Here is a 19,629-nt window from a genome sequence, read left to right as displayed (position 1 = left end):
CCACACACCTCAATGTCTTGAAAAATCCACCGTGGGCCGCAATGGGGTGGTCGTGCGCCATTTTCAGTGCAATGTGTCTCAGGTGGGAAGGTAGCCATGGTACTTTTTTGTTGCCTTTCTGCTGGATGAGCAGTCCGCTGGGTGCCAGTTCTGTAGTTTCTGCCAGATCCTGTAAAAGGCGGTGATCAGGGTCTGATGTTGGAAGCGTGGTCCCTTGGACAACAGTTTTCAGTTTTGAAAGATGGCTGTCGCGAGCCTGCTCTTGTACGAGTTGTACTGTGTCGCTCAAGATTGTAGTATCCTCCTCCGAGTCAGCTGCGACTCGTTCTAGTGTAATTTTCCCTTCGGGTTCTGGTGCAGCTATGGGAAACAATTTTTCATGCAGACCGTCACTTGGGTGGTCTTTACCCTGGAGGGGCGCTCTACTCAAGTCATCTGCAGGAATATTTGCTAGTCTTCGCCTGTGATTGATTCGGCAATTGAAGCCCTTCAGCCGGAGGACCCAACGCTTGACTTTGGGTGAAGCTTGGTCAGTGCTAAGCATCCCTGATAGGGATGAATGATCGCAATGGACTTCAAACTCTGTAAATTCAAGATACGTTCTGAATTTGTCCACTGCCCACGCCACTGCAAGGCATTTTCACTCCTGGATAGTATAATGGCTTTCAGACTCTGTGAGAACCCTGCTAATGAAGGAAACAGGCTGCAGTCCGTAAGGGGCATCCAGCAGAAGCACCGCTGCAATGTCAATTCTGCTTGCATCCGTTTAAACCGCAAGGGGTCTGTTTAGGTCTGGGAGGCTCATAACTGCATCCCTAGCCAAGGACTGCTTGAGTGCAGTGAAGGCCTGCTCTTGGCGCTCTTCCCACCGCCATGATTCATTTTTCTTCAGAAGGATAGAGAGTGAATGCGCCGTCAGTGAGAAGTGTCAGATGAAACTGCGGTAATAACCACCAAGGCTCAGGAAAGCCTGCAACTGTTTAACCGTGGTGGGTCTTGGGTACTCTAGCACCGCACGCAGTTTCTCTTCGTCCGGTCTACACTGCCCAGGGGAGATGATGTGGCCCAAGAACTCCAGCGACTGACGGCAAACCTGCCCTTTGTCTGGGTAATTGTAAGGCCAACCCTTTCAATGCACTGCAGAACCTCCCTCATATGATCAACGTGTCCTCAAGCGTATCCGAGTAGACGAGAACGTCATCCAGAAACGCCGTAACAAAGTGATGATTGATTCCCTGTAGCACTCGGTCCATTAAGATTTGGAAGGTTGTCGGTCCACCTGCCACCCCGAAGGGCATCCTCGTAAATTCAAATGTACCTTGAGGACAGATGAAGGCCGTTTTTGTTATGCCGGAGTCAGAAACATGAATCTGAAAAAATCCCTGGGAGAGATCAAAGCTCGAGAAACATGCTGCGGGACCCAGTTACGCTAGCAGCCAATGCGTTCGAGGCATCGGGTATGCAGGTGCCCTGGTGCGTGCGTTCAGTGGCCGGTAGCCTACAGCAAGCCGGTAACCTCCAGACTGCTTAGCAACGAGCACAGGAGCGCTAGTCCAGGGGCTAGTGCTATGTCTTATAAGGCTTTACTCTAAGAGATCATTTACACCGCTCTAAAATATCATCTGCTTTTTGACATTTACAGGAATGCAGCCTGCACCTCACCGGTGCAGGCTGCAATTGATGTGCGCGGCATATGGCGCCACTATACAAGGCTTCAATAATTTTTTCGACACGCTTTTTTTTTTTCAATTCTGGGGTATGGCAATGGCTTTTCGACCGAACGATCTGTATAACCTAGTGCGTAAAAGTGTGTAGGTTCTGGACGAGTCTGCATTACATCATCATCAGCCGGACTATACCCACTACAGGGAGAAAGCCTATTCCATTTCCTTCCAATTAACCCCGGTCCTGTTAGCATCTTAGCTAGCATCCACTTGACCCTTGAGGACTCCTTTACCTCTTCCACCCATTTAATTTTCTACCGCCCCTTGCTACGCTTTCCATCCCTAGGAATTCAATTGGTTTCTTTCAGCGACCGTTGGGTAGCCTCTTTTCGCACTGCATTTCCTGCCCATACCCATTTCTTCTTGATTTCGACTAGAATATAAGTAACTTGAGTTATTTCTCTGACCCACTCTGAACACTTTCTGCCTCTTAACGTTACGCTTACCAGTCTGCATGCCTTTATTTCAAGCCTCTTTTCTTGATGGCTGTGCCCGCTATCATGAATGCCGCTTGATTTGTATTGGCTAGGCGTCTGACGATGGTGCCCACGCGTGCGACGTGTTGAAACTGCGTCCCCAATAGCCTTACTTTGTTTGCTTCCGGTATTTTTCTGTCACCTAATTTGACGTCGACCGTCATATCATGGTCGTAATCATTTCTGCGCTATTCCTGAAAAAGCGAGTACAAGGCGGCGGTAATAAGCACTCCTAAATGCATCCGACAGAAGACATTGATGCGGTCAATAATACCCCGTACTTTATTTTCTTCTCCCTCTGTCGCAGACAAGGAACGTGTCAGGCCCCCCTTCGGAAACGGCAGATCGACGCTGTCAGTGAACACAAACTGGATACGCACATGCGGGACAGTTAGGGGACTCAAAGCTTGACACAGAAACGATCACTGCCTTTCATAGTACGGTTTCATTCGAAATGCGTGAACATTTGCAGTACTTAAGCGCCTCCGTGTGAGGATCGTTGATACCGGGGAACAACTTCGTAAGTTCACATTACTAATACGCCGAATGACTTCGTATGGACCAAATATACGGCAAAGTAGTTTCTAGGAGAGTCCTCGACGGCACACCGGAGACCAGACCCATACAAGATCGCAGGCTCATAGCGGACGTCTCGGCGTCGGAGGTTGTACTGATTCGTGTCCCGGTGTTCAAATTGAGAGTCCTCGACGGCACACTGGATACCAGACCTATACAAGATCGCCAGGCTCATAGCGGACGTCTCGGCGTCGGAGGTTGTACTGATTCGCGTCCCGGTGTTGGCATTGAATACGACACCGTGCGAGCTGGTGCGCTTATTCGGCTCGACTGAGATATAGGTCGACGTCACCATAGGCGTTGGGGGCATTGTCGCCATGACCTATGGGTAGCATAGCAACCAAAAATGTGGTGACGTGACGACCGTAGACTAGCAAGCGTCGTCTCCTGTTCAGCCGTATTTTATGCAAAAGTTGCCTATGCAAAAACATCATCCAACACGCGATGTTCGGTGTCAACACACATGGGAAGCATGTCGGCAAGGGTTCTATGGGGGAGTTCAGTCAATCCGTTCGTTTGCGGATGATAAGCAGCAGTCTTAAGATGACGTATGTGGATAAGACTGAAGAAAGCCTGCAGTAATTCGGCCGAGGCTGTACCGCGGATCGTGGCGCAGTACGATGGTCGTAAAAAAAACTGGGCCACTTCAGCAGCAGTTGCACAGGAAAATGGCTGTGTCTCGACATATCGATTTAAGTAATCCGTCACCATTGCGATCATCTGTTCCTGATACGGATGTTAGAAAACGGCCCAGAAGATCCATACCACTTGCTGGAAAGGGGCTGTAGGCGGAGGTATCGGCTGAAGAAGCTCTGCAGGTTTCTGCAGAGACCTTTTTTTTTTTTGCCGCTGGCCATCTCGATATGTCGTCGCGTAGTGCTTGACTAAAGACAGCAGCTTTGGCCAATAGTACTTTCCGCCAATGCGTGCTAATGTTCTGGCGATTCCTAAGTGGCCAGCCGATGGCTCATCTTGGCATGCATGCAAGCTTTCTGGTCGGAGGTCGGACGGCATAACGAGAAGAAAGGTTGCCTTGGGCTGAAAGTTTCTCTTAGACAGGACGTGATTGCACAGGCTGTAGCAATAGCATAAACCCCGGGCGAAAGGACGTGCAACACCAGCATCAAGACCTTCGAGATGCTCAATAAGCGGACGCAATTAGCAATCAGCCTGTTGACGCCGGGCCATGTCGGTGGTCGTGACGACAGCAAGAAACGGGAAGTCGTCTTCGGTGTCGAGCGGAGTAGCATCAACAGGTGCACGCGGCAACACGGCAAGCACATGGCGTCGTTGTGCTTACGCCCACACTTGTACACAACCGTGAGGTCGTATTCTTGGACCTGGAGGCCAACCTTGCAACCTGTCCGGAGCGGCCTTTGAGGTTGGCTAGACGGCATAACGAATGACGCATGGTCACTCACAGCTCCAAAAGGGTGGCCGTGGAGATTAGGGTGGAGCTTGCGTATCACCCAAGACTACCGTGAAACATTCCTTTTCTGTGGTTGAGTAGTTCTGCTCCTGTGGTGCTGGCGCTTCAAAATATGGAAACTTAATCCGCGCTACGGCGCCTACTCTTGAGACAAAGCCTAAATGTCTTCTTAATTTTTACTTGTTTGAATGTTTGCAGTTCTCGCACAAGCCCCATGCTGGCAATGTTAAAGAGGATCGCTAAAATCCCCAACCCTTGTGGAGTGCCCTTATAGGGTATGGAGAAGCTGTCCGGTCTCAGTCCGGACTTCATAACCCGATGGTCGCCGCGTTGATTTTGTGAAAAAGCTAAAGCACGCACGGTCTCTTCTACACATCTGCCTTTCCAACATGTTTAGCACTACCTTATGGCGATAGGTTATAGAACGCAGCCTTGATGTTCAAGGCGAGCATGATGTTCTTTCCGTGTTTAAATACGTTGCTAAGGACGGTTCTCTGAGCTGTAACAGGATGTCCTGCGTCGAGAGGCTGAGTCGAATGCCGAACATAGTAAACATAGTCTGGAAGTCAGCTTCTCTGTATAACGAAAACACCTTCACTATGGCGGCCAAACCTATCTGGGGGAGGGGGGGGGGGGGGGGAAGGGCAGGAGACGTCTGTTGTTACAATAATGGCCACGTATATCCTTCTTTTTCTTTTTTTGCTTCAGAGTGCCCCTGCCTCGCAGGTGTAATTCATAACACCCGTTCCCTCCTGTAGCGAAGGAATGCTGATCACAGGTTCGTGTATGGCATGAGTATTCTGCTCTGTACCCACGACGGGCAGCGCCGCCATGCTAAACGGGCTGGTCTATAGTTGTTCCGCTCTTGCTCGCTCTACCGCCATGCAGTATGAACGCGACCCAATATATATATATAGCTGAACTTAACTCCATCTTACTACCGTTTTGTATAATTTTTATTCAACACATGTGATCTTGCAAGTCAAAAGATGAAAAAATAAAAGCTCTTGTTGCACACACATTGTTCGAAGTTATGCAAAACGTAAAGATGCGCAGTGGGGTTCTCGCATTACCACGGCCAACTGAACCGGAAACTGTGTCTTCAGCAATGCCTGTTGTCACTGCGGCGTTGCCTCTGCGCTGCTCGTATAGGCCTATTTTTTTAGTGTGTCCAAGAGGATGTGCTCCTTGGAGCTTCCGTCATACCTGCAATGGAAGAAAGTGCCCCACTTATTTCCGGTTAATAGTTGAGGCAATGAACTCTGCAAAACTGCCGTGATGTTGAATGCCCTATACTTTAACCGTTTGTCCACTGCGTCTTAGGCATATCGTACGGTACGGGCTAAACGCATGTTGTAGGCCACGTTTCGAGACTGTGTTATCTGCCGTGCTTGCACCGAACATGTAAAATAGGCCAGAATCACAGAGAGACGAAGAGAAAGAGAGATGTTTTTTTTTTTTTTTAAATGTGCTGAAGGGTGGAACGGGCGCCTGGATGATAGTGTCTTATCCGACCTTATTGAAGATGGAAGGGTATGGAGTAATAATACACCGAGCTACGCTACGTCCAATTAATAATCAAAACAAGTGAGCGCCCCCCCCCCCCCCCCCCCTCCCGCACACATGCGTACGCGCGTACGTCCCGCAGTGCCCTCATAAATTTCCAATATCTGAAATACGCCTGCAACTGAACTCCAAAGTTATTTCTTATCGCTGCGCCAATCCTTCCTACAACCTTCTCCTTCGACCTTCATTCCATCCCCGTCCTCTACGAAAAGTAACACGTCAACGCCTTCAGCTGACCTGTCGGTGGCCTGCAGCGTGTTCTCGTAGATTGGATTCTCGTCGTCCTCTTCCTCTTGCACGACGGCTGGTACGGCAGGCATCCTGCGTGGGGCCGGAGCCGGCTTGCGCACCGACACCCGCTGGTAGCGGTAGTAAACGCTGCGCTTGCGCAAGGCGGGGGCCTCCTGCATGCGTCCATCAGGTATAGGCTGCATCAGTACATGTCGCCACAACATTTTACGTTACACACGATTAATTTCTAGGGTTTTTGAGTTGTTGGAGCAGACGGGAGGTACAGAGGCAATCAAAAGTTACCAGTCCAAAGCTTCTGCTTCTGGTACGCATATTCTGGCACCTGAGATCCCATTAAAGCTATTAATTATATCAGAGGTTCGGATAATGCTCCTTCTACTCTCCACATATATTTTGAGATTTGGACTGGATTGAATTGGATTGGTACTGAGGCTTCCTTTTTTTACCAGGTGGACCAGAAAGGTCCTAGCCAAGTCAATTCCCTACTGTGACGGGGTCTGTCCCGCCATGGCGCAACGCGCCACCAATACTATTTATCTATCATGCCTTATCCAGTTCTCAAGGCGTCGTTTGGTTATATTTGGTTGTCTCCACAGCCACAGCCCTCTCATCCCGCTGTGTTGCATCACTGTCCACCGTGATACGACTGATGCGATCACTGGGGCAATCGTGGTTGCCTGACTAGACTGCACAGATGCAAACCCTCTGGCCTGGAAACTTTTGACTGCCCCTGTGCGTGCTGCAGAATGGACGGAGGATAAAATGCATGAACTTTTAGCGAACTCTTTAACAAAAATAGAAGGGTTCAACGCTGCTGAACCAAATATGGAGCGAAAGCATGAGCTGCGGGTGATCGAGCGTTCTTCTTCTTCTTCTTCTCCTTCTCCTTCTTCTTCCTCTTCTTCTGTTAGGCGCAGCGCCAGCTCGGGGACCACGGACAACACGGGTCACAGCGACGAGCTGCTAGACCCGGCGGCTTATTACCAAACCATATCCCGAGCACTCGAGCAGACGACGCTCTGGCACGTGATGCCTCTGAGCAACGCCACCTAGTGACAAATTGCGGATATATTATCTGAACGAATAATAGCGCATTTAAAGGCAGCTGTTCCCGTCGCTTTTGTGTCGCACTGGATTGATACCACCAACCTTTGCACTGATGCCACTGAAACATCTGTTCGGCTCTTCTGTCGTAATTTTTTTCTGACTTTTTTTTTTTTTTTCATTTGCCTTCACCGTAATTATTTCCTGCCTTCAGTGAGTGTATATTACCTTTAGGTTGCGTTCACTGACGCATTTCAGTAACAATCGTTATGAGAACGGTTACACTAAACAATCACCTTCACCATAATTATTTCCCGCCTTCAGTAAGTGCATCTTACATTTAGGTTGCGTTCAGACACATCTTTTAGCAACAATCGTCATTTACAGTGAGTGTATGTTACCTTTAGGTTGCGTTCAGAGAGACTTTTCAGCAACGATCGCCGTTTACCTCGCTGAGAGCGTCGTCTGCTCCAGTGCGCCTACGGGATATGGTTTGGCAATACGCGACCCGGCGTAGTATTGTTTTCGCAATAATAATCAACAGCTCCCCTCTTTGCTGTGTTGCAAGCGCAACTGGCAGTAAGCTGGATGATGGGCATTGCCAAAGTAACCCCCGCCTAACGCACACCTGTTTGCGGCGTATTTTCTTTCTGACCTGTGATATCTGGGCACATACCCGGGCTCGACGTTAGGCTATCTTGGTTCTCTGCGTTAGGCCCAACTAACTCATATTCTACAGGCTTCGAGAGTGCCCACTCACGTAATCAGGACCATCTGTCCCGTAGTCCGGCACGGAGTTGGTGGGTGACAGCAGAGCAGTGTCAGTAGCCGCTGGTTTCTTTTCGTCGCTCGTGACCTTCGCCAACTCCACGGGTTCTGTAAAAAACACACGTGCAGGAGGTGCGGATGATTATGAAGTCAGGAGAAAGCATTCTTTTGGCTGAGAGTACACCCCGGTGAGTTTGCTAACATCTTCGGCATGAGTGCAAAGACAGTAGTTACGAAATTAAGTCAGGTGAAAGACCGCGGCAAGGGAGAAAGTGGGTGCGAGGAACCACTACGCAGAACAGTCTTCGAAAAAAAAATAATTTTATTCTGCTTTTTTTTTTTTTTCAGCGATTTCACATAGTCGGAACCAAAGCTTTACCGGCGCTATCAATATTAAATGTGCAGGTACAAATGATAATGCACTAATTCTAATCTGTGGTGCGATGAGTTCCACTTGTACTGGAAAAATTTACGGCCCCTGTATTCACCGGCAATTTGCTATCTTCATTTTATACCTGCTTAGCGGTTATTCAGACGTTTTTTCTAGACATCCATTTTTTTTTTGAGCGACACCTTTCGACTAAGAGATTGTGAGCTGTAAGCTTGATCATTATGTTTCTTGGACAAGCGGAATCGAGCGGGATTCCCCTCGTCAGACTTTCAGTGCTTCGTCGCTATAGATAATTCAGGACCACCGATAAATCAAAGGACACCAACCGTCGTAAATCTCCTCGTAGTCTTGGAGAATGTCGATGTCAAAAAATGCGGCGATGACGTCCGGATAGCGCAGGTCCATGAACAGCACTGTAGCCCCGGCGACCAGGCATACCAGGCCTGTGGTTCAAGACAAGAACTTTGTGATTGATTGACGGGATAATTGTTACATTCGCTGCTTCTCATCTCGTTCTTTTATTTTTATGAGATAAAGGAGTGGGCGGGATATAGACCTTTGAGCTGAGCTTCGCCATTGCTTGACTGCTTTCGTGTGTGGTTTGATTGTAGCATCGAATATCAGCTCGTCTTAGGCGATTCATGACTACGCGATAGCAATTTAACAGGAGCACCAATAAGCGAATTTGACGCGAGTTCTCCTGTTGCAAGTGACAAGGACACACGCACCGTTAACGAGGTTCATCCAGAAGCACCAGCCGTAGTGCATCCGAATGAAAACGAGCTGGTCATGGTCGTAGAAGGGCACCTCCAGTGGAATGAAGTTTCTGACGCTGGCGTACACAATGGTACCGGCGATGAGGCAAGAGCCGGTGAGCATGAGCACGCATGCGCCGTACCAAAGCACGCTGAAGAACACCAGGTTGCTCACCACCCAAAGCGGGAACGCTGTCCTGCGCATGTGGGAACAGACTCTTGGTTGTGTGTGTTCACTCTGGCGCGCATGACACAGTACGATATACACTAAGCGGATCAATAGAAGAATGGATGCATGGGATCGTCGTCCCCAGTTCTTCCATTATCCGGTCGAGGCCTCAGGTTTACCTGCAGGCCCATCTCATATGCCAAATTCTATGTCGATTGATTCCCATTAAAAAACTTCGGCGGGGACACTTTAAGTATATGAGCGCGGAATCATTGTAGTCACTCGTGTGAAATGCTTTTGAGTAAGGTTTTCGACATGAATTTCAGTTGTTTCTGCTGGTATTGTATTCTGTTTGTGTGTTTGCGTATCCGATGTAGACTTCTATGGCGACGCGGTGTCTTGGAGCAGTATTCGCCGAAACCTCAGTTGTAAGCATAGAATTGGACCCACCTATGTTGGATCGAACCCCTGTCACGCACTAGCCTGCGAGATGACTAGCACATGTATGTCATATATGGAACAAGAACACCACCCAGAAAGTATGATGTTGTACGACAAACGAGTGTGTCACAAGTTTAATACTAATGTGTGAGAAAATCAGTAGTGAATATATATACATGTGTGTGTGTGTGTGTGTGTGTGTGTGTGTGTGTGTGTGTGTGTGTGTGTGTGTGTGTGTGTGTGTGTGTGTGTGTGTGTGTGTGTGTGTGTGTGTGTGTGTGTGTGTGTGTGTGTGTGTGTGTGTGTGTGTGTGTGTGTGTGTGTGTGTGTGTGTGTGTGTGTGTGTGTGTGTGTGTGTGTGTGTGTGTGTGTGTGTGTGTGTGTGTGTGTGTGTGTGTGTGTGTGTGTGTGTGTGTGTGTGTGTGTGTGTGTGTGTGTGTGTGTGTGTGTGTGTGTGTGTGTGTGTGTGTGTGTGTGTGTGTGTGTGTGTGTGTTTTGAAATGGTGATGACCTTGTTCGTGGATGCGTCTGGATACATCCTTGTGATGCACAGTGTATGCTCGGCATGATGTTTAATTCATTGCGTCACTTAAGGACGTCATCCATTGTTCTTGCTATGCAACTGCTGACTACGAATTTTCTAGCCGTGTCGTGTTTTCAACAACGTCGCCAGCTTTTCGCGTAATGGGCAATGCTCTCGCATTGAAAAAAAAAGAAGAAAGAAATGGGGGACTCTTATAAGACGCGACCGCGTTAATGATTTCTTCAACGACACGCGGTCTTCTTTGCAGATCACTTTGCATACGTGACCGTCATTTATTATGACTTATTTTTTTTAATTCATCGCAATACACACATTACCTCCCTGAAATGTATGAGGGCCTTTATAAGGTCTAGATACCGAGGTTTCTAGATGAGCAATCATACCATCCTTTCCTGGGTGGTGTAAAGAACACTGCTTTTGTGAAGGAAACATTCGAAATTCAACATGGACGTTGCACGTAAAATGAATAAACTGACATTCTTGATGCTTTATTCGACTGTTATGAAAGCTCTTTGGATGTTTGTCGTCGAAAAAAAAAAAATCAGGCACATTTGTAGCGTCTTTTGTGTGTCACTTTCTAAGCAACTTGGAAGATTGGTACCAGCTGGTCTATTGATGCTCTCCATCGCGTGCTGACACGAAAGATAAGTAGGGGCAGTCATGAGACAGGCTCACCATATGAGGATATGCGTGTACCAGCCGGCGATGCGGTAGTTTCTGCCGAAGCGAATCCCTTCTCCGTCAAACGTGAAGTACTCAGCGATCCAAAGAATTGGCAAAGGCGTGCCACGCACCTGGGCTTCTCGGAAATCTTGGTTATAGTGGCCAGCTGTGCGAAGATATCAATATTAATTATGTTAATAAACAAAAAATCACTGCATGATTAGTGCTAACACACCATTCAACGCAACTTAACGGGCTCTCGAAGAACAGAAATTGAGATCTCGATCACGTTGATGGCTTAATTACTTATTAAGTGAACCACGCGGCTTAAGACATGTCTGCGTGGATATGCTTCTTTTATTCTCTTCCTTGACGCCAGTTCACTTGGAACTGCTGTGCCTCTCCCGACCCTTTTATAGCTCCATGTTTGACTCATTTCTTCAGTTCTGGGTTGTTGCTGTCCTGCTAACTTGAACTGGAGGCCGTGACCAAGATACATAGCGCACGTTTGCTCAGATTATAATTCCGCCCAACCGTTCATGGCTGCTGTGGCTATTTATGTTTGATCTGTGGAATTTCAGTGACACTCACGCTGACGTCGTCATTTTTTTTTTAACCAGCTAATCAGTCGATAATGTCGACCATAAACCCTGACTGCTCATTGGAGGGTCAAATTCTAAAGTTAAAGCTCAGCTACTTTGGTCATCTGATGAGAAGAGAGGAGTCGCTGGAGAAAGATTTGATGTTGGGAAAGGTTGAGGGTCACCGGAGAAGGGGTAGGCAGCGAACGCGATGGTTAGGTGGCATCCTCGAGGCGCTGCACATGAAGTTATGTGATGTTAGGAAGATAGAGACCGGAAAGCGTGGCACGACATGGTCCTTAGGGTCACGAAGAGTCGGACACGACTGAACGACTGAAATGAACTGAACTGAAGCCATAATCACTTCTGGTGCCTTGAAGGCGGTTGTAATATTTTACCGTCGCTCTATCTGTGTCTCCGAGGTCTTATAGCCGTGACTTGCGTAATTGGCAGAACATAGGAAACGCAGCTGGGTACAATTAAAACTGCAACACCATCCCCCAAAACAACTAAAACGCACATAGTACCGTCTTCGCCAAAAGTAACGATGCTGCATGGCTTGCTTCTCGCTGCTTGTATTTTAAGGCCAACACGGATTGCCAGAGGATCACAACTTGTTTTAAAAGGTGAGAACAGGAGTTCCACATTACATTGCAGAGATTTAAAGCTTCAGAAGTGGCACGAATTATCTGCTACCCGATTGAAAAGCGGAATGCGCTGCCTGGTTACTTTTGGCGAAGACGGTTCATGTACGTTTATCAAAACTGTAGTTCAGCAATGTCGTACCTTGGGGTCCAAATCCCTGCCTGCCTTGCGCCCACTCCCAAGAGAAACGCTCATTGTAGTTCACCTGGTCCCCGTCGGTGCCAGTGTAGATGGTCTCATCTGGAGGACACAACGAGGGTATGAGATCAGCCAACTGCTTCCAAAATAAATATAATAACATTTGCTGAAGGGTGGCATACTGCCAACAATGCAATGTATATTTGTATGGTGCGCATTGGTCAAATACATTCATCGCTTTTTTGTAAGTCGCACTCGTTCTTGGCTCCTGTTTTGACCATCATTGTCAGCATTTTGGATTTCTAAATAGCATCGGATGGATGAATGGATGACAACATTTATTGTCCACCTTAAATAGAGGCCCCTTGCTCCCCACACCCGGCACGCAGGCCTAGGGGATGGGGTCTGGAGCCTCCGCGACTAAAGGCGTTCTGCTTATGTCATTTTCTACTCAACACCGTAGCAGCAGTATATTTTCGTGGTAGGTCTCTATATAGTAAAGAACTTTTTTCATGCTAAACTCGGAGAGGTTTTTCTTAGTTCTCCGTCTGGTCACGATGTCCTGACGCTAACAGTATTAACGCGATGGCATTAACGGCCCTGCTCTCTCCAGAAAAACGGGGTCGTAGTTATCGGCGCCGCCATTGTGCGTGGAAGATCACAGGCATGCCTCTGGCAGGTGACATATGATCGTGCACTGACTGGTCGTCCGGTTGTGTGAAGTCATGAGAGTATAGGTGATATGACCGAGTTGACAGGCTTTGTGAACTGGAGCGTTGCCTTTTTGATGGGCGAGTACGATCAGAATCCAGCCCTCCAGGACAATTTCATCCTGAGCCAGACACGATGCCCTTAGGCCACACAGGCACGTTAGTATATACGGCTTGTTTAGAGCGAGTATTTATATATCTATATCGGGTGGCCTTCCGTACAATATGGTAGTTTACGACTGTATTCTAATGAGTATATGTGTGATAATAGAGGCACATGTTAAAATATTAGTCATTTGACGAGCAGCAGAGTTCATGTACGCGAACAAGGATCTACGAGGGGAGCCTTCAGATAAGAGCCACGAACGCTATCGCGTCATATCCTTAAACGCACCTCTTCAATATTACCGAACTTTTTAAAGCTTTTCTTATTATACATTCACTATCAAAACTTGTTAGACACCCTGATGAGGCAATGAAGCGGTACAATATAAATATGGTATTCAACTGTGAGCATAAGTTTTCGTCCGTTAGAAGCTTTGTGTATTAAATTGCTCTATTGTTGCTCGTTCTGCTCCTTAGTGGATGTGTTTCGAAGACGTGTGAACGTTCTCAATTGAGATCCACATTTTAGATTTAAGCTGCAGATGTTTCCATTGTAGTCCAAAGTTAGACGAATGTTCGTCGGGTCAAGCATTTTATAGAAGGAACAGTATACAGTCACTGACCAGGTCATATAGAAAAAAGATGTTTCGGAACCCGTACAGGTTCTTTGTTCACATTGAGACAAGACAGGACAAGCCGAAAGAATTAAAGTGCGAAACTTATTTTTGCACTATTAAACCACAATTTTTGCAAGCAGCATATCCCCGCTTGGAAAAGCTTCATAGAAGGCCTTTCCCATTTTCCTCGAATAAACCCGGTCCTGCGCAAGCTGCATCCACTGCGAATTTCTTAATCTCATCCACCCGCTTAATTTTCTGCCACCCTCTTCTACGCTTACCATCCCTTGGAATTCAAGTGGTTACTTTTAGAGACCATCAGTTATCCTCTCTTCGAACTACATGCCCTGCCCATGCCCATTTCCTCCTCTTAATTTTGACTAGGTTGTCAGTAACAAGTTATTTCTCTGACCCCCTATGCACCCTTCCTATCTCTTATGTTACAGTTACCATTTTCCGTTCCATGGCCCTCTGCGTTGTCCTCAACTTACGTAGAACCCTTTTAGCTAACCTCCTTGTTTCAGCCCCGTAGGTCAGTACCAGTAGGATGCAACTGTTTTACACTTTGCTATTAAGTGATACAAGTAAACTGGTAGTCATAATGTTTGAGTACCTTCCAAATGCGCTCCAACCCAATCTTATTATCCTAGTTATTTCTCTTTCGTGGTCCTGATCTGCGGTCACTACCTGTTCTAAGTAGACATATTTGCCTACCCCTTCCAACGCTCCTCTACCTACTACTTTTCCTTTCCAAGGCTGTTATCATTACCTTAGTCTTCAGCATAGTAATCGTTAGGCCTACCTTTCTGCTTCTCCTGTCTAGATCATATATCATTAGTTGCAGCTGGTCCCCTGAGTTACTTAACAAGGCAATGCCATCAGCGAATCGCAGATTACTGAGATATTCTTCATCGACCCTGGTGCCTAACTGCTCCCATTCCATGCCTTTGAGTACACTCTCTAAATAAGCTGTAAATAGCGCTAGTGTGGACAAGTGTGTGTAAGTGCCGACAACGAAAAGTTTTCTATGTGCTCTGCTGCGACTGGTCTACATATATTATCGAGGTGTCGTGACCAAGTTAGGATCTGAGTAAGTGACAAGCGCAGCTGATAAATTTATTTTTCGTCATCGCTCCGTAAGTAAGGACACTGTGCTCACTTTTCAGTGTTATGTTGACGCTTCGAAGACCAATCTTGACTTCTATTTCAGCGTTGATCTCTTCGTGGCTGAACGCCTTGTATGGTGTGGTCGCACGGATCTTCGAATACTCCCATTCTTGGCCGAAGTTGCACACTGCAAATAACAAGCACGAATTGGAGGCTATGGAGTAAAACTGGAATATGACGAGGCTCGGGAACTTTAGAAATAGCTTTCCTTAGCCAAAAAGAAAAGATAAGGAAGCTAATGACTACCACTCTTGTGTGGCATACAGCAGCCTCAGCAAGCAAGCGATTGGCACCTTTTCCAGGACGCTGTATACATCGCCCAGTGCTATAACAGTGGTTTGATCCTAGCCCCATAGTAGAGGACAGTCAAAGTGTAACGTGTGTTTGACTTTTTTTCCCCTTCATTATGCATATACTGCAGCGCGCGAAAATTCTCCACAGTTGTTCGAGCCCATATCCAGAGGGCTAGTGTTGCGTCCAATATAGACTATGGTGGACGGGTAAGCAAACAAAACAGCAATGATTCATAAACGACTAAAGATAACAGGAAGGAAACAGCAACAGTTCTCATAGGATTTCTACTGGCTGAGGACGAATGCCTTAATTACGGGCAGAAAACTGCTTTTAATTTTTAAATAATTGAGAATTTCCTTCCAGATCTCTTCTTCTAGAGAAGATCTATATAAGAAATGCTACAAAAACATCTCAGAGAAGGGTAGAGAGAAATTCAACCTTTCATTCTACTAGAGTCTTTACGTCAATATTGAAAGTTTGGAACGCAAGGATTTCAAATAACAATGCTTAAAGGTTTAATTTAACGATGAATGGATACCATGCTTCATAAAGTGGTGGTTTGTATCGTCGTTACCAGGCATATGGACCTCTAAAAATAAAAAAAAAAAAACATTTATTTTTAAAACTGAAAGCGGCGCACGGAGGAGCCGAATGCGCCGCTAATATATGCGCGGTTAATGCCCCTAATAGCAGGCATGCTCTTCCTCCTTAAGATTGATTTCTGAAAAAGATAACATTTTTATCCACTGCTGTTGCACACTTAAGATTATATTCTCAGAATGTCGAGTTGGATTTACGTATAAGCAAAATGCATTCGCAAATATATTGTTTTTAACGCCATACTGACATTTTAGGCGGATATAGCTGCAGTTCCAAGTGGAGCTATGCCTCGATTCGTTCCTACCCCACACTTTTCAGCAGCGTGATCTGCTGGAGCACGTTTGATGCAAGAAAACTGATACCGCACTCCAGCTTGTTTATTGACCAAGCTGTTCGTCCGTCACAAGAAATAATATTAGTAGAGCTCTTCTTGTTGTCGAAAGAGAAAAAGCCATTGACAAGGCGTTATAAGAACGTAAATTTAGATTTTCAAGCTTCTTTAGAGTACAACATTCAAATATAGATTACGTTTACTGCTGTGATTGGATAATGTTAAACTATTACCAACTGCTTGTTTTTCATGTATAAATCCTAGGAAATTGCACTTGAGAAGAAGGAGTGTTATTACTTACGCAAAATGAAGGTACCGATGAAAAGGCTCACCAGGACTCGTATCAGCACGTTTATTTTCTAAAAACGAAAAAGAAAGAAGAAACAATCACCTGCTTTTTAGCGCATAATTTACTTTCGCCGGGAGACTAGCGTGAGGGAATTAAGGAGCAAATTTGGGGAGTACGAAGATGAAGACTTGTCTGGACGTCATCGTCTACATGCTCTTCATAGCAAACCTTTTGTGATGCTCACACCTTTTGTCTGTGCTCCGATTGAGAAAGGAGTGAGACAAGGCTGCATACTGTCGCCCTGCCTATTTAACCTATATGCTGAGTGCATCATGAGGAAGGCCGGTCTGGACGAGTCTTCAGCTGGAGTGAAGATTGCTGGGAAACGTATCAACAACCTTAGATATGCGGATGATACCACTTTAATGGCAGAAAGTGAAGTGGAACTCCAGAGACTTCTGATGCGCGTACAAGAAGAGAGGGAGAAGTTTGGGCTTAAACTGAACATTAAAAAGACAAAGATCATGGCGTCTTGCCCCATTAAGTCCTGGAGCATCAAGGGACAAGAAGTGGAAGCTGTGACAGATTTTCTCTTCTTGGGCTCCAAGATAACCCCGGAAGGAGACTGCAGCCATGAAATTAGGAGACGCCTACTTCTGGGAAAGAGAGTCATGGCTAGCCTTGACCGCCTAGTAAAGAGCAGATACATTAGTCTGCCAACCAAGATCCGTATAACTCATGCTATGGTATTTCCAGTTGTGATGTATGGATGCGAGAGTTGGACTGGGAAGAAGGCTGACCGCCGAAGAATTGACGCGTTTGAATTGTGGTGCTGGCGGAAAACCTTGAGAGTTCCTTGGACGGCCAGAAGATCAAATCAGTCGATATTGTCGACCATAAACCCTGACTGCTCATTGGAAGGTCAAATTCTAAAGTTAAAGCTCAGCTACTTTGGTCATCTGATGAGAAGAGAGGAGTCGCTGGAGAAAGATTTGATGTTGGGAAAGGTTGAGGGTCACCGGAGAAGGGGTAGACAGCGAACGCGATGGTTAGATGGCATCCTCGAGGCGCTGCAGATGAAGTTATGTGATGTTAGGAAGATAGTGAGAGACCGGAAAGCGTGCCTTGATATGGACCATAGGGTCACCAAGAGTCGGACGCGACTGAACGACTGAACTGAACTGAACTGAACTGAAAAGTGGGGAGGGGTGACACTTAAGTTCCGCCTCAGTTAAGGTTATGACGCGACAGCGTTGATGTCTCCCGTCTATACGCCTCCCCTTGGGTATGCTTCTTTGCTTACATACACTCTGTTACTCGCTTATTCACTAATAGCTTATTTTGTGGCTCTCATACTCATACCCATTAGAATATAGTAGCAAGCTACAAAATTATGTGAAAATCCGTCACCGCGACGAAAAGAGGCGGCATGGCATAAAGGAACTCATTCTCGCTTGAGACAGATCTCAGCCGTGCCAGACTGCCGCAAGACCTTCGGACCCCGAGAGTCCAGACTAGACCGCTGCCGAGAAGCTTAAAAAGCGCTGGGGGAGAGCCAAGGTGGAAGCGGCCGATGGCTTACGCTCGCGGAACTAGGTTCAAGGATAGTTCGACCACTAAAATTTTTATCGCGGAGTCCTTATCCCTTGCGCATAAAGCTCCATCTACGCGATGTTTCATACTGCGAATGTTTTACCATTACGTTACCCGCTCATCGGGGTGCCGGAGAAAATGCGCACTGTTTTTCATGCAACTTCGTTCATGGTACAGCTTATGTAGTCACTTATCCGACTCCCTCTATGACAGCGAACCGGGCACTAATTCCCTTACCCTGTCATAGTCAGCAGAGGTGCAGCATGAACCTTTTATTTCATTACTAGACAACACTGATTTTCTAGTGCACCTCGAAAACCTTCATGTTCCTTCCTGATCATTCACACCCTACACACGAGCAGTGGGAGGAGGCCCTGACCAGAGACAACATAGACCAACGAGCCTGAATCATCCAGCTTGTCCGCAATGCGAATTAATACCCCCCAGATATCTGAAACGATTAGACTTTAAAAAACAATTTTATTTCTTAAGGAGAAAGCATCAAGAATTTTTGGTTTCGGTTGCGATCGAACCAACCACGTTACCGACAAGACCACGCAGGTTAGGTTTGTACGCCTTGGTAACACATTAAAACTTCACCCAGTGTTTGCGCGTTACTTTCCGTTTTTCTCAAGCATATTGTTGTGGCTATTCATGAACGTAGGTAGTATTTATAGCTGAAAAAAAGCCTGAGGTGAAATTTTGTGATTCTTTATCTAGATGTCTATATTACTGCAAGCACTGTTCGAGGAAGCAAGCAAAATGCAGTGCCTGACCTGTCCACCTCGGACGCCAGGTATGATGATGAGGAATCCGAACGCGAGGATGCAGAAGGCGAGGATGAGGCCAGCCTCGAGCACGTCCGCCGTCACCGGGGTTTTGTTCTCTCCGTACAGTGTTGGGAAGGGCTTGTCGCGCAGCGCCGAGTACCAGGAGCTTGGCACGTACTCGCCACCGGCCATGATGATGCTGGTAAAGGAAGGAGGAAAACGCAGGGTCGTTCCTATCACCAGACAGCAAGTTGGCAAACAAAATCCATCAATTTCCCTTTTCTGCGATCAAGAGGTGATACAGGCAGATATATCAGGCTGCAGCCCCTCCACAACCCGCGTATCCCTTCTAGCGCCGTAACAATGCTCATTCCAATGCCTACATGAGCCAGGCACCAACAGAATCTAATGGCTACATTAGGCACGTCTTCGACAATCTACCCTCCTAGCCCCACCTGGACAGCATCTTCACTGGCCAGCAGATGACGCACCTACTGCTTTCAGACGTGTTGCGCAACTGCTCAGGAGCTACTGCCGCGGGTATCCCTGCCATCTGCATACTCGATAAGTACACGGTGCTTTTACCTCTACTTTACTGCGATATATACTGGATTACGCTTTGCGACGCCGTAAAGGTTAAGACAGTCAGTAATGCACTCTTCTCGTGCAATAATCGTTATCCTAGGGAACGGCAAAACCATCTGCCACACACGCTGTCTTCGCGTCTGTCGCAGCCAGGACAAAAAGAACTACTTTGCCGACAGAACTCGTACTCACCGGGACGTCTGTTTGGCACAGTTCTCGTTGCGGATGTACTGCGGTCACCACAGGCGCGAGCGTACGCTAGCGCCTATTCCAGTCACTAGTGTCGCAACTTACAGTTGGGCCGCTGGCAGACTTCGCCCCTGACCGCGGCGCGTTATTTCACTCGACGGTGTTTGCGACTGCAATGTCTACACTCTTGTTCCAGAGGAAGTGGCTGACGGGACGT

General features: G+C 47.0%; 1 protein-coding gene across 1 annotated transcript; it reads right to left on the bottom strand.

The window, feature by feature from the left end:
* Positions 1–5,143: 5,143 nt before the first annotated feature.
* On the bottom strand, positions 5,144–19,578 carry LOC146198327 (dual oxidase maturation factor 1-like). Its single transcript, XM_084593772.1, has 11 exons — positions 19,416–19,578; positions 18,645–18,837; positions 16,288–16,345; positions 14,754–14,888; positions 12,166–12,264; positions 10,811–10,964; positions 8,955–9,178; positions 8,553–8,669; positions 7,828–7,943; positions 6,009–6,175; positions 5,144–5,411 (listed from the first exon to the last, which is right to left on the bottom strand). Exons 2-11 carry the CDS (start codon positions 18,828–18,830, stop codon positions 5,360–5,362), a joined length of 1,308 nt encoding a protein of 435 aa, XP_084449898.1. The 5' UTR covers positions 18,831–18,837; positions 19,416–19,578; the 3' UTR covers positions 5,144–5,359.
* Positions 19,579–19,629: the final 51 nt, after the last annotated feature.

This window comes from Amblyomma maculatum, chromosome 2 (assembly GCF_055883805.1).
Source record: "Amblyomma maculatum isolate TAMU_Amacu chromosome 2, ASM5588380v1, whole genome shotgun sequence".
NCBI lineage: Eukaryota > Metazoa > Arthropoda > Arachnida > Ixodida > Ixodidae > Amblyomma > Amblyomma maculatum.
This window is presented reverse-complemented; position numbering and strand designations above follow the sequence as displayed.